Genomic DNA, 12,860 nt, shown 5'->3' with positions numbered 1-12,860 from the left:
TGGGGGAGGGGCCATCCTGTTCCTGTTTCAGGTTGGTTGAGATCAGAACTGATATGCTGAAGAAACCAGATACTCAAATATAAAAAGTGCTATAAACCTACAGTATTTTATGAGGCTGTCAGCACAGTGCTAGGAAGCTATGTTCCCAAATGATAAGATTCAAGTTTCTAAAAACAGATCAGCAGAGTCACCCTTTAAAAATGTAGGCCAGATCACTCCCTGCCTCAGCTCAAACTCCCCCTTCATTGTTCTCAGAATCAAAAAGAATAAATCCTTCAGGAAGCATCTGACCATCCCTTTTCCTCACCCTTTCCTCCCCTTTCTCTGGCTTGCTACTCCCCAACCCATTGGCCCCTGGATGTAGGGCACACAACCTTGCCCTGGCTGTTCTGCCTACCAGGCTTCCCTGCCTCCCCTTCTCTCAACTCTGACCTGGAACTTGCTATATAGACCAGGCTCACTTCAAACTCAGAGATCCACCCAAATGCTGGGATTAAAAGCATGTGTCGGGTTGGGGATTTAGCTCAGTGGTAGAGCACTTGCCCAGCAAGCGCAAGGCCCTGGGTTTGGTCCCCAGCTCCGAAAAAAAGAAAAAAGAAAAAAGAAAAAAAGAAGAAAAAAAAAAAGCATGTGTCACTAAGCCCAGCTGGGTGTGTTATTCTTGCAAAGGACCAGAGTTCAATTCACAGCACCCACTTTATAGCCCACTCACAGATGCCTCCAAGTCCAGCACATGGGGTCTGTGATGACTCATAGTGGTTGTCAACTTGACTGTATCTGAAATCAACTAAGCTCTGGGCACTTCTGTGAGGAATGTTCTTAATCACATCTGAAGTAGGAAGTCACGCTAAATGTGGGTGGCACCTTCTGGCAGCAGCCTGGACACAAGGACAAGGAAGAAGAAAATTGCTTTTTTGCCTTCTTGTCCTCACTTCTGCTGACAAGATCATCTATCTGTTGCTGTGGTATTCCTCTGCCATCAGAACCAACTTCTTCAAGATTTCAACATAGCAGAAGGTCAGCAATCCAAGAATCCTCCACCCTCCAGTTCCAGACTGGGACTGCTGAGACAGCCTGCCTTGAGGACTAAGCAGCTGCTGGTGTGAGGCAGCCCACACCCTGAAGGAAACCTAATAAATCACCTCTGTGTGTGGGTGAGTACACACCCCCATCCTGTCAGACTTGCTTCTTAGGAGACCCTAATATAAGATCTGAGGCTTCTTGTGGCCTCCAAGGGCGCCCACAGACACACACACTAGTGGGGAGAGCTGACGTGAAGAGCTTACCTGTCACAGACTCTGTAGCCTTCATTCACACTCACTGTTTTGTACTTCACACTCCCCTTGGTCCGCTCCAGCTCCCAGCACCAGTCTTTGGGTGTGTCAAACATTACGGTACAGTTCCTGGGGTCAGCAGCTAAGAGAACAAAGCGAGCACAGCAGTAACGTCTCTGCATGACTGTTCATGTGAGCGCACGAGCTCTGAACCCAACTTATTACACTTAAGTCTTTCTTTAATCAAAGAATAAATTCATAACTTAACTGTTCCACTTTCTGTCACTCATCCAAAATTACAATGGGAACTTTATTCAAATGTTTATTACGTTTATGTATTTTGTATGGGGGGGATGCATGCCTGTCTTAGTACATATTTGTTGATCAAAGGACAACTCGGCAGGAGTCAGTTCTCCCACCACGTGGGTGCTGGGGATTAAACTTAGATTAATCTTGGGTGTGAAGGTTCAATTTTACCTACTAAGCCATCCCACTGGTCCATGCTGTCTCTGTGCATTTTAAGGAGAGGGTTGCTTTGTTCTTCATTTTTTCATCGTGTATTTCGTGTGTTTGTGTGCACCTGTCTCTGTATGCTCAGAATGTGTGGGAACCTATGGGATCCAGGATATGGTACTAGACCCCTGGAGCTGGAGTTACAGGCAGTTGCGAGCTGCCCACTACGGGTGCTGGGAACTGAGCTTGGGTCCTTGGGAAAAGCAACAAGTGCTCTTAACTGCTAAGCCATCCCTCCAGCCCGAGAAGGCTATTCTTATTCCACAATCCTGGCATCTGCCCATGAAATAATTTACATAAAACACAAACCCTGTGAAAGACTGAAAGATGGGTTTGGCACAAGGGCTAAGGAATGAAGTATTCTTAGCCCTGCCACATGTGTATAACCCAGCTGTCTGATGAGAACAGCATGCCAGACTCTGGAACATCCGTCCTCCATCAGTTTGGGATGCAAGGGGCCTGTGCAGGATGGCACTTGATTCCTGCAGGCTGTAAATGGATCAGTCACAGTGAAGACAGTGGCCAACAGCCAAGGCCTGCATCATGGCAATAGGCACGTTGGCTAGTAAATCAGCACTGTTAGAACAAAGTGTCCACAAGCACTGCCTCAAGCTCAGCAGAAATAGCTATGGCCTTCCTCCAGGCCATCCCTGATTGCTGGAAGTATCATGCATCAAAAAACCCAAACTTCCTGGAAAAAAGGCAAGTTCTTGCTAAAACCATCCCAGCTGCTTCTGTTAAGTAAAACAAAATTACAGTAAAAGTAGCTAGAACAATGACAATAATCAATGTTTACATATGTTGAATATTCCTAATCTAAAAATATGAAAAGAAAATCTGAAACTTAACTGCCAATGTGATATCACCATAGTCAAAACACAGGCACAGTAAAATATTGTATAAGTGGGATAGAAAGATGGCTCAATGGTTAGAGTACTGGCTATTCCACTAGACTAGCTGGGTGCAATTTCTAGTAACAAATGGCAGCGCCTACGTAACTCCAGTCTCAGGGGATCCAATGTCCTCTTCTGGCCACAGAATGTGGAACACATACTCATTTAAGCAAAACAGTTACACACATAAAAACAAATAAAGCTAAAAGGACATTATACAAGATAGGAACAGTACTTATACCTATAATATGGACACTCAGAAGGCTAAAGTAGACTCTCAAGTTTGAGGGCAGCCTGAGCTGCATATTAGAACCCTGCCTCAAAACCACCACAGACAAACTGATAACTCTATCTGTCCACCCTAAAAATACTAAGTAAAGAAAAAAAAGCTTGGTTGGTAATGTGTTTGCCTTTCAAGCAAAAAGGCAAAGGTTTGGTACAGGCAGGTGTCTGTATTCTCAGCAGTAAGGAGGCAAACAGAAGATCTGGTATAAAACAATCACATTAACAAAACCTATACTCAAAAACTAATAATATTTACTAGCCTGAGCTCCAAGAAAGGTGAAAAGGAAGGTCAAAGGAGGGTGGAATTAGGATAAAGGTTTTATATATTCTGGGTATCTGGTACAAAACCAGACAGACAAACCCAAAAACAAACACCAGAGGGCCATGAAACTGCCAAAGTCTGGAAGGTAGAATTAAGCACTGACCATGTGTTAGCAAGCCCAGAAACTGTCCTGGCAAGGACCAGACCAGTTTGAGGCCAGCCTGTTTTACACAGCAAGTTCCTGGCCAGCCAGGGTGACATAGTGAGACCCCATTTTTAACAACAACAAAAAGGCTTTAATTAGGATATATGGAAGAATAGAATTCATAAAACTGAAATATTGACTGATTTTTCTATATTAAGCTGAGAGATGATTGATTATGTCAATACCACCAAAGCTGTATAATAGCACCTGGGTCAAAATCAAAATAAAAAGGCAGAATTTCTAAGACTAGAGAGGATTATTTTTCAAGTATGAGCCCTATAGATTGTTTATATAAACTGTTACATGCAGTGACAATTTTGGAATTTTGATTTCTTAAAAATAAAACAACAACAACACAGAAATGTAAGAATGTGTTTTCGTTCTAATTCCAAGTATGGGGACATGGAACCGCTTTGGACTGTTCACAGCAGATGACTATGATTTGCCCTGAGCTCTAGCAGAGGTGTGGCTTTGCCAACTGGAGATAATTTCTGTGGTTGTGTGACCTTTGGAACTCTGGTCATTTTTCAGAGGATATATTGCTACAGCCCTAAGTGATGGGGTGGCAGTTGTTGGTCATTCAGAGGAGTTAGATACAGTTTGTTAGTATTCGTGCTTAAAGAAGAAAGAAAAGAGATTCAGGATTTTTTTCTCTCTCCTCTTTATCCTTTCTCTCCTATCTAGTGATAGGGGTGAAAATGGAAGGTAGGGAATAAGGACCGAAACAAGAAGAAGCCACAAAGTAGCAAAGACCAGCTACAGTAGTAATCGACTAAAAGGCCAAGCTGTGTTCCCATACTGTCACAACATTGTAGCTACAATGTAAAGATCTGTCTGTAACAAAGATGAACTTCAGGGACAAATTTCCTGTTTGGCTTAGAAATATAATGTGAGGGGTTGGGGATTTAGCTCAGTGGTAGAGTGCTTACCTAGGAAGCGCAAGGCCCTGGGGGGTCAGTCCCCAGCTCCGAAAAAAAGAACGAACAAAAAAAAAAAAAAAAAAAAAAAAGAAATATAATGTGAACTGTAATCCTCATGCATGGCTCTATGAATGATAGGTACCTTTTCTTCTTTGAAACAGTCTCTGTATGTAGCCCTGGCTGGCCAAAATCCTGGTTCCTAAGTCAGGCTGGCACTGAACTCTTAGAGATCTACCTGCCTGGGGCTCCAAGCACTGGGTACAAATGTGCACCACCACGCCCAGATAACAGGCACTTCTATTCTCAATTAGCTCTCACTTAATGATTTCATCCTATTTGCCATGAATTTAATGCTTAATAATCTTCACAAGAGAGGCATTAACACTCCTATTTTTAAAATGAGAAAACAAACATACAAGGCATTTAGAACTCTAAATAGACACCACTGAGGAAGAACTTTTCTATGATAATTATAATCAAGATGTCAGAAATGCAAAACAGAAGCTAGGAAGATGGCTCAATGGGTAAAGTGCTTTTTGTACAAGTATGAGGACAAGAATTCGGATCTCTAGCACCTACTTAAAAGCTGGATTGGGTACAGTGACCCCAACTTTAAATCCAAATAGAGGCAGGAAGATTTCTGTGAATTTGAGGCCGGCCTGTCTCCATAGCAAGCTCGAGGACAGCAAAGACTACATAGAGACCCTGTCTCAAAAACAAACAAGAAAAGCTAGGCACAGCAGCACGTATCTGGAAGCTGAGCACAGCAGCACACAGCTGAACCCCACACTAAGAAAAAAGGTGAGCAAACACAAGCTAACCCTGAAGCTCACTGGGCAGTAGGCTCAGTCAGTAAGCTCTAGGTTCAGTGAATCAAAGAATAAAGTGGAGAGGAACTGTGAAAGATACCCAGGATCAACCTCTGGCCTGAACATGCATGTATATACATACACACCTACATGAGCATGAACATACAACACATCCCCACACAAAATCCACATAACAATAACCAACAAGAACAGAAACAACAACAAAAACCTCAGCTAAGTATAATGGCTCAGACACATAATCTTAACTTTTGAGAGGTTAAAGCAGGTCCACCCACACAGTTTGTTATAGGCCAGGCTACAGTAAGACCGTGTCTCAAAAATTTATACAGACACAGAATAAAACATTATTCAAAGACCTGAGAGGAAAAGGCCAGTTCACACATAAAGACCAGCAATGAAAATAACATCAGCAACCCTAATCTGCAGGAAAGCATGGAATAATAAACTTCAAATCCTGACAGTAAATAATTACTAACCTAAATTGCTATAAACAGCAAAGCTATCTTGTAGAATTGACAGAGAATTAAGGATACTTCAAGACAAGAACAAACTAAAGCAATTTATGACCATAGTCAACATGAAGTCAAAATCATAACTACATAAAAAGAGTAAATTTCCTGATAGCAACACATGACAAAGAACTAGGGAGGAATTCATCATATCCAACACACTAAACTAGCAGAGTCCTAATGCTGACAGCAAACAGTCATCCACCCAACCAGAAAAACAACCAATAAAACTACTCTCATTCAACTTACCAAAAAATAAAATAAAAATAAAATGTGCCAACAAGCTGAATATATTTAAAAACCAACTCCAGGGGCTGAAGAGATGGCTTCAAAATTAAAAGCAAGTACTGCTCTTCCAAAGGACCCATATTTGGTTCCCATAGCCCGTGCTGGATGACTCACAATCACCTGTAACTGGCTGCAGAGACCCAACACCCCTGGTCTCCTCGGGCAACACTCACGAAGAAGCACATATACATAATTTTAACTAATGAAAACTAACAGATTCAACCTCCTACCATCTCCAGGAAACAATGCACTGGCACAGACTGAAAATTAGTTGATGGAAGTCAGTCTATCAACAAATGCAAGCCCAGAATAAGCAGGGTAACTCTTCTGTTATCTGAAGAATACTTTAAACCAAGAACACAGGAGGAAGACTACTATGTAATAATCAAGGAAACAAGACATAAAAAGTAATAAACATCCAGGTGCCAAATGCAAGGGTTCCCAAGTTCATAAAGCAATCACTAATGGGGCATAAAGGTCTGATAGGTCCGATAAAACAGGGTTACTTCAATAACTCCATCTCATCTCTGGATCAGTCATAAAGTAGAACAGAACGAGGAAACCCCAGAGCTAAGCCACACCACAGACCAGATGGATCTAACGTCGAGCTACAGAGTATTCTACTAAATAAAAACAGAATACAACTTATTCTTCTCAGCAGCCCTTGAGCTTCCTCCCAAACAGATCATATACACTCTAGGCTGAAAAGCAAGTCTTAGCAAATACAGAAGAATTGGAATTATTTCTCGGAACTCATAGATCAAGGTGAATAAAACTAGAAATCAATCTAACTACAAATACTTAGGGACTGAATCATACACTCTTGAATGGCCAGTGGGAAGGATTTAGAGGAAAACAGAAACAAACGCTGAGGATGAACACAATCAGTAAAGTGTCTTCCTTACAAGCAAGAAAGACCTGAGTATGAGCCCCACAGCATACATTAAAAAGAAAAAGAAAGAAAGAAGGCTGGATGGGTCATGCTCACCTTTAGTCTCAACACTCAGGAGGCAGAGGTGATCTACATGAATTCAAGGCCAGCCTCGTCTACAAATTGAGGTCCAGACCAGGCATCATGGCACGGTATGCACTTGTAATCCTAGCATCAGCAAGGCTGGAAGGCAGACTTACAGGCCACCTAGCCTAGCTTGCTTGATGAGTTCCAGGACACCTAGAACTCAACACCCTGTCTAAAAAACAGCAAAGTAAGAAAAAGGGACAAAATGTGGCGAGTGCTTGAGGAATGACACCAAAATCTTTATTCCTTCATCTAAATCATCCATAAATCCTATGGTGTGACATTCTCTTAGAAACATGCATATCTCTTACCAGGCATACTCCTTGTCAGAACATGGCTCACTCCCTCAAATGGCTGTCTCTGCTAATGAAGGAGGACTTACTTGGCAGAATACATGTCTTTATACTTCCTTTTGTCTTTATATCCCTGAGTGCAAAGACTTAGTCCTGCTCACTCCTACCCTCCACAGGATCAGGCCCACAGTAAGCACTCAATAGACATTTACTAAATCAGCGGTTGGTTGGTACAGTCCGAAAGCTTTCTATGTATGTGCTCTTAAACAAGCCAACCAGATGTCTCTGACATGGGAGCCAGATCACGAAGCACCCACTTCCTCTAGAATCTTAAATAAAGCATCCTCTAGAATACTCTAGAATCTTAAATAAACCCAAGTATATTTCTTGAGTATATAAACTCAAGAAAAAAGAACCCAGAGACAAATAGGGTTATTTTAAATCCACCCCCTCCCCTTAAATGTATGAGTACACTGTTGATGACACACCAGAAGAGAGATGGTTTGTGAACATCATGTGGGTGCTGGGAATTGAACTCAGGACCTCTGGAAGAGCAGCCAGTCCTCTTAACTGCTGAGCCATCTCTCCAGCCCAATTTTTGTTTGTTTTTTTTTTGTTTGTTTTTGTTTTTGTTTTTTTTTTTTTTCGGAGCTGGTGATCGAACCCAGGGCATTGCGCTTGCTAGGCAAGCTAGGCAAGGCTCTACCACTGAGCCAAATCCCCAACCCCCAGTTTTTTGGTTTTTTTTTTTGTTTGTTTGTTTTTATTAGTTTTGAATTTTCAGTATAATACTGATTTTACTTTTTTAATTTAATTCAGAAAAAGGAAAATTCATCTGTGTGTGTATTCACCTATACATGCACATATGGATGCCAGATGTCGAAACCAGGGGTCTTCCTCTACTGCTCATCTTTGAGACAGGGTCCCTTATTAAATCTAGACCTTGCTCTGAGTGAGACTGGCTGGCCAGAAAGTTCCACAATCTACCTTTTTCTGCCACTGGTGCCACAGTTAGAAACACACCACTGCACCTGTCTTTTACATGGATGCCAGGGGTTCCACACTCAAGTCTTTGTGCCTGCACAGTGAGCACACTGAGCCACCTCTCTAGCCCCTAATTTTACTTTTCATAAGAAGTAACCATTGGGCTGGAGAGGTGGCTCAGTGGTTAAGAGCACTGACTGCTCTTCCAGAGGTCCTGAGTTCAATTCCCAGCAACCACATGGTGGCTCAAAACCATCTGTAATGGGATCCAATGCCCTCTTCTGGTGTGTCTGAAGACAGCTATAGTGTACTCACAATAAATAAATAAATAAATAAATAAATAAATAAATAAATAACCAACCAACCAACCAACCAACCACAAAACAATTCACTGCAACATGAAAGTAAACAGACCTAAAAGGTACCTTAAAGCAAAGATCACAGGAAAAAAAGTAAGAAACCTGTAAATGAGGCATGCATTGGATGCTTGAGCCCCAGTTCATGCTGTCATTTAGGGAGTGTGCTAGATAGTTTTATGTCAGTTTGACACAAGCTAAAGCCATCTGAAAGGAGAGACCCTCAACTGAGAAAATGCCTCTTTAAGACTAGGCTGTAGGCAAACCTATAAGGCATTTTCTTAATTAGCGATCAATGGTGGAGGGCCCAGCCCTTGTGGGTGGTGTCATCCCTGGGCCGAGCGGGCTGAGCAGGCTGAGCAAGCCATGAGAATCAAGTCAGTAGGCAGCACTCCTCCATGGCCTCTGCATCAGCTCCTGCCTCCAGGACACACCTGTTTGAGTTCCTGTCCTGACTTCCTTCAATGGTGCACTACAATGTGGAAGTGTAAGCCAAAACCAAACACCTTTCCTCCCAGCCTGCTTTGGTCATGGCATTCGTCACAGCAATAATCAGCCTAACTAAGCCAGGGAAGATGCAGACACTTTGGGAGATCGGGCATCCCTGGAGGAAGCAAGTCACAGAAACCTCTGAAGGGAGCAGGTCTTTGAAGGCTATGTCTGCTTTCTGCTCCCTTCTTTTGCTATTCCATGTCCTTCACCTCGATGGGAACAATCTCCCCTTCCACGAGAACATAGGCCAAGAAACCATGGAGTGAACCCTTTCAAATGGAGAGAACCAAAATAAATCTTTCTCCTCTTTCCTGACAAATATTTGATCACAGTGATACAAACTAACAGTGAAGGCTTCCCTTCCTAATTACAGGTGAGAGTAGAAAGGAACTTTGTGGGAGTGGGGAGACTTGCCAGGAATGCCAGTATTCAGGAGACCAAGCCAGGAAGTTCCTGAGTTTGAGGTCAGCTTGGGCTATAGGGAGAGACAAAAGCAAAAGCAAACAGAAAGGCTCCCAACTACTCCGCAGTGATAGCTCAGAAAGACTTACCTGTGCCATGCACAGCAGCTGCGTAGGAAAACAGAAACAGTCTTTTCAGCAGTTTGGGACTCTGGGTATGATGGATTATGCCACTGACAATCTAGAGAGGAAAGGACCAATGGACACAGTTATGCTTCTGATAGACCAATGCTAAGAAAGGTAGGAGCCAACTAAGCTTTGTTCTCTATCACCAACAGGGCTCTGAGGACACCACAATCTTTGCCGAAACTGGAGTTAGCTCTTGGAATAGTGCCAGTACAAACAAAACATTATTTTGTCATGCTTGCTAAGAGTTCTTAATTTCTAGGGAAAATTTAAAACACAGTCTAATTTCCCAAAAACCAAGAGTTAAAAATCTCAACTGCCCTATTAGGTCAGGCCCAAATATTCAACATGTCTAAGATTCACAACTGATATCAGACAATAAGCAAGACATTAGCTGAATCACTTGTGGGTCCTCGAGACGATGAAAGGAGAGGGACTAGGGTTGTAGCTCAGTTAGTAGTATGCTTGCCTAGCATGCACGAAGCCCTAGTAGCACATGCCTATAGTCCAGGCTCAGGAGGTAGAGGGAAGAGGATCAAAGCTTCGAGGTCATTCCCACCTACAGAGAAAGGCCAGCCTGGGATACACAAGACCTTGTCTAGAAAGGAAAAAGAAAAGAAATCTGTCTACTGTGCTTTCTGACTGTTTATTGTGTTAACCAAAAGCATGTTTGGATAAAAGACAAAAATAACTGTTCAGAAGGAAATGCTTTGTTTCTTGGGGAATTCTTCTGTATCTACAGCTTTCTTTGCTTGCTCAGAATAGATACTACAATCCCGTTCCCTACTCTAACCGAACTACCGTACTAGCTGAAAGAGAGTTAAGGGCATTACCCATGGCGCGCACAATTCACTGCAGATAGGACAGTTTAGACAAACTGGCTTCTTGTCAGCTTTCCCTAACGTGAGCACTAGAAGAAGGGCAAGACCTTCACTGTCTTGTCAAGAAAAACCTAAGAAATCATAATGAACCGCAGCCATTTCCTGACTGCAACTTGCTGTGACCATCAGGAAATGATGCTAATCTTTAGGAGTGCATCAGGGGACCTGACTTTGCTCATGTGACCTGTTCTTAGGTCCACGCACAACTGCTACCGTGCAGAGGTAGGCACACCGATTCTTAGGAGCTGGAAGGCAGCTCTCTGCTTACATTTAATAATGTGTCAGGATGAGGGCCAGCCTTAGCACTCTCCAGCGGACCCTTACCTAAATCATCACTTCCCACCCCAGAGTGCTTCTTGGTGGCCAGCACTACGAACTGAAGGACTCAAAGAAGAACAGCCATGCTTGCTACAACTATTGCCCACACTAACCCAATGAGATTACAGCTGATTTCAACTTCACAAAGTGAAAGGCTCCCTTCCACCTTCAGGCAATTGAAACCAAGCCTCCAGTCCCTGGGGGAAGCCTGATAGGAAAAACCTAAAAACACATGCAGCTAGTTACCCTTTTGACTTCCTCCTCCTTTGTGTACCTCAGACAGAAGTGGAGCACCCGCAGGTCTTTGCAATGGATAACAAGCTTCTCGGGGTATTTCTTCAGTTGTCCAAACAGAGGTTTTTTTTTCTCATCAAACACTACAATCAATGTGGAATCCATGAGTAGAAATGAATGTTACATGGCAAAGAACATTCTGTCAGCGTCTAAGGATACATCCCTCTCTGCAGCATTGGTTTTGGTTTTTTGTTTTCTTTCTTGCAGGTTTCTTGTTGGTTGGCTGGCTGGCTGGTTTTTAACAAGACAGGGTTTCCTTGTGTAATTCTGGCTGTACTGAAACTCAATCAGGCTGGCCTCAAACTCTGAGATCTACCTGCCTCTGCCTCCAAAGTGCTAGCTGTGTCTGGCTTCTAGCAGGATTCTTTATATCTCTAGAGTACACCTAAGACCAGACTCCAACAGCCTGAGAAAGCTCATCTCTGAGGAGACTGAAAAATGGCTCAGCAACTATGGGCACTTTCCGCTTGTTCAGAAGAGCTGAGTTCGAGTCCCAACATCCATTATCTATGTCAAGAAGTTCATAACTACCTGTAGCTCCAGTTCCAGGGATTGGAGTTCTTGTGTTCTCTCCTCCTCCCTTCTTCCCCCCCCACCAAAATCTCCCTCTCCCCCACAACCTCTCTCTCTCTCACACACACACATACAAATAAACCTTGAGTCTGGGAAGATAGCTAGCTCAGCAGTTAAGAGCAATTGTTGCTCTTCCAGAAGACAGGTTTTGTTTCTAGGACCCACATGAAGAGGCTCACACACCATCTACAACTCCAGTTCTAGAAGATCCAGCATGCACTTCAGGCATTAGCCATGCATGTGGTGCATTTATATATAGCAAACATTCAAATACACAAAATTTCAAAATAAATATTTAAAAAGGGAAAAACTGCAAAACTGCAAAAGCCGAGGTCATAAAGGATGGGGGGGCATGCTGGAATACATTTTCATACTACTCGACTCCTACATTTATGACTAGAGCCTCTCTTGACATCTCCCTCCCTGCTTCAGCTCCTGTACTCACTCAGCACCTACTAGTGTTGAGAATACCATATTCTGTGAATACTAAATCCTGTTGCAACCCAGGCTGAACAACGTCTAAAATGTCCTGAACCCCAAAAATGGAGAACAGAAAACAGAGCGAGGCTTGGAAGGACAGTCTTAAGTCAGCAGAAAGGACAGCCTAATGTTATATAATCAAGCATGGGGGATGGGGGAAGTGTGAGGCAAGGTTTCTATCCTGGAACTCACTCTATAGACCAGGCTAGATTCAAATTCAGAGATCCACCTGCCTGCCTCTTGCGAATACAGGTGTGCAGTACCATGCCTGGCTGGCTCAAGCTTTTCTTTCTTTTCTAAGGACACTGCCATATAAGAATATCCCCATTACCTGCATATAATGAACCTCGGCTCATCAACATCTAACACAGAAACGATTTCTAGAACAAACAGACCTCAGGTGTAAGGTGGCTGTCATCTAAAACTCAGCACTCGGGAGGAAGAGCCAGAGGCGAGAGGCTAAGGTTGGCAGGCTCCATAGCAGTCTCCATTAAAGCAAACAACACTATCTCAAAAAAAGGTGAGTCGGGCTGGAGAGATGGCTCAGTGGTTAAGAGCACCGACTGCTCTTCCAGAGGTCCTGAGTTCAAATCCCAGCAACCACA

General features: G+C 43.1%; 1 protein-coding gene across 9 annotated transcripts in view; it reads right to left on the bottom strand.

Annotated features, from left to right (window-relative positions):
* The window catches only part of Mtmr12 (myotubularin related protein 12), a 72,034-nt gene that overhangs the window by 29,837 nt on the left and 29,337 nt on the right, over positions 1 to 12,860 (bottom strand). For 3 of the 9 annotated variants that reach the window (XR_015662802.1, NM_001415035.1, NM_001012077.2), the window contains 3 exon segments: positions 11,155 to 11,285; positions 9,674 to 9,764; positions 1,287 to 1,416 (listed from right to left, as the gene is read on the bottom strand). Coding sequence is in view for 5 of the 9 variants with exons in the window: in NM_001415035.1 (NP_001401964.1) it covers positions 1,287 to 1,416; positions 9,674 to 9,764; positions 11,155 to 11,285 (352 nt within the window). In the remaining 4 variants the exon portion in view is untranslated. 9 annotated transcript variants of the gene reach the window in all.

This window comes from Rattus norvegicus, chromosome 2 (assembly GCF_021556685.1).
Source record: "Rattus norvegicus strain SHRSP/BbbUtx chromosome 2, alternate assembly SHRSP_T2T, whole genome shotgun sequence".
Lineage (NCBI taxonomy): Eukaryota > Metazoa > Chordata > Mammalia > Rodentia > Muridae > Rattus > Rattus norvegicus.
Note: the sequence above shows the minus strand (reverse complement) of the source record. Positions and strands in the feature narration are given on the sequence as shown.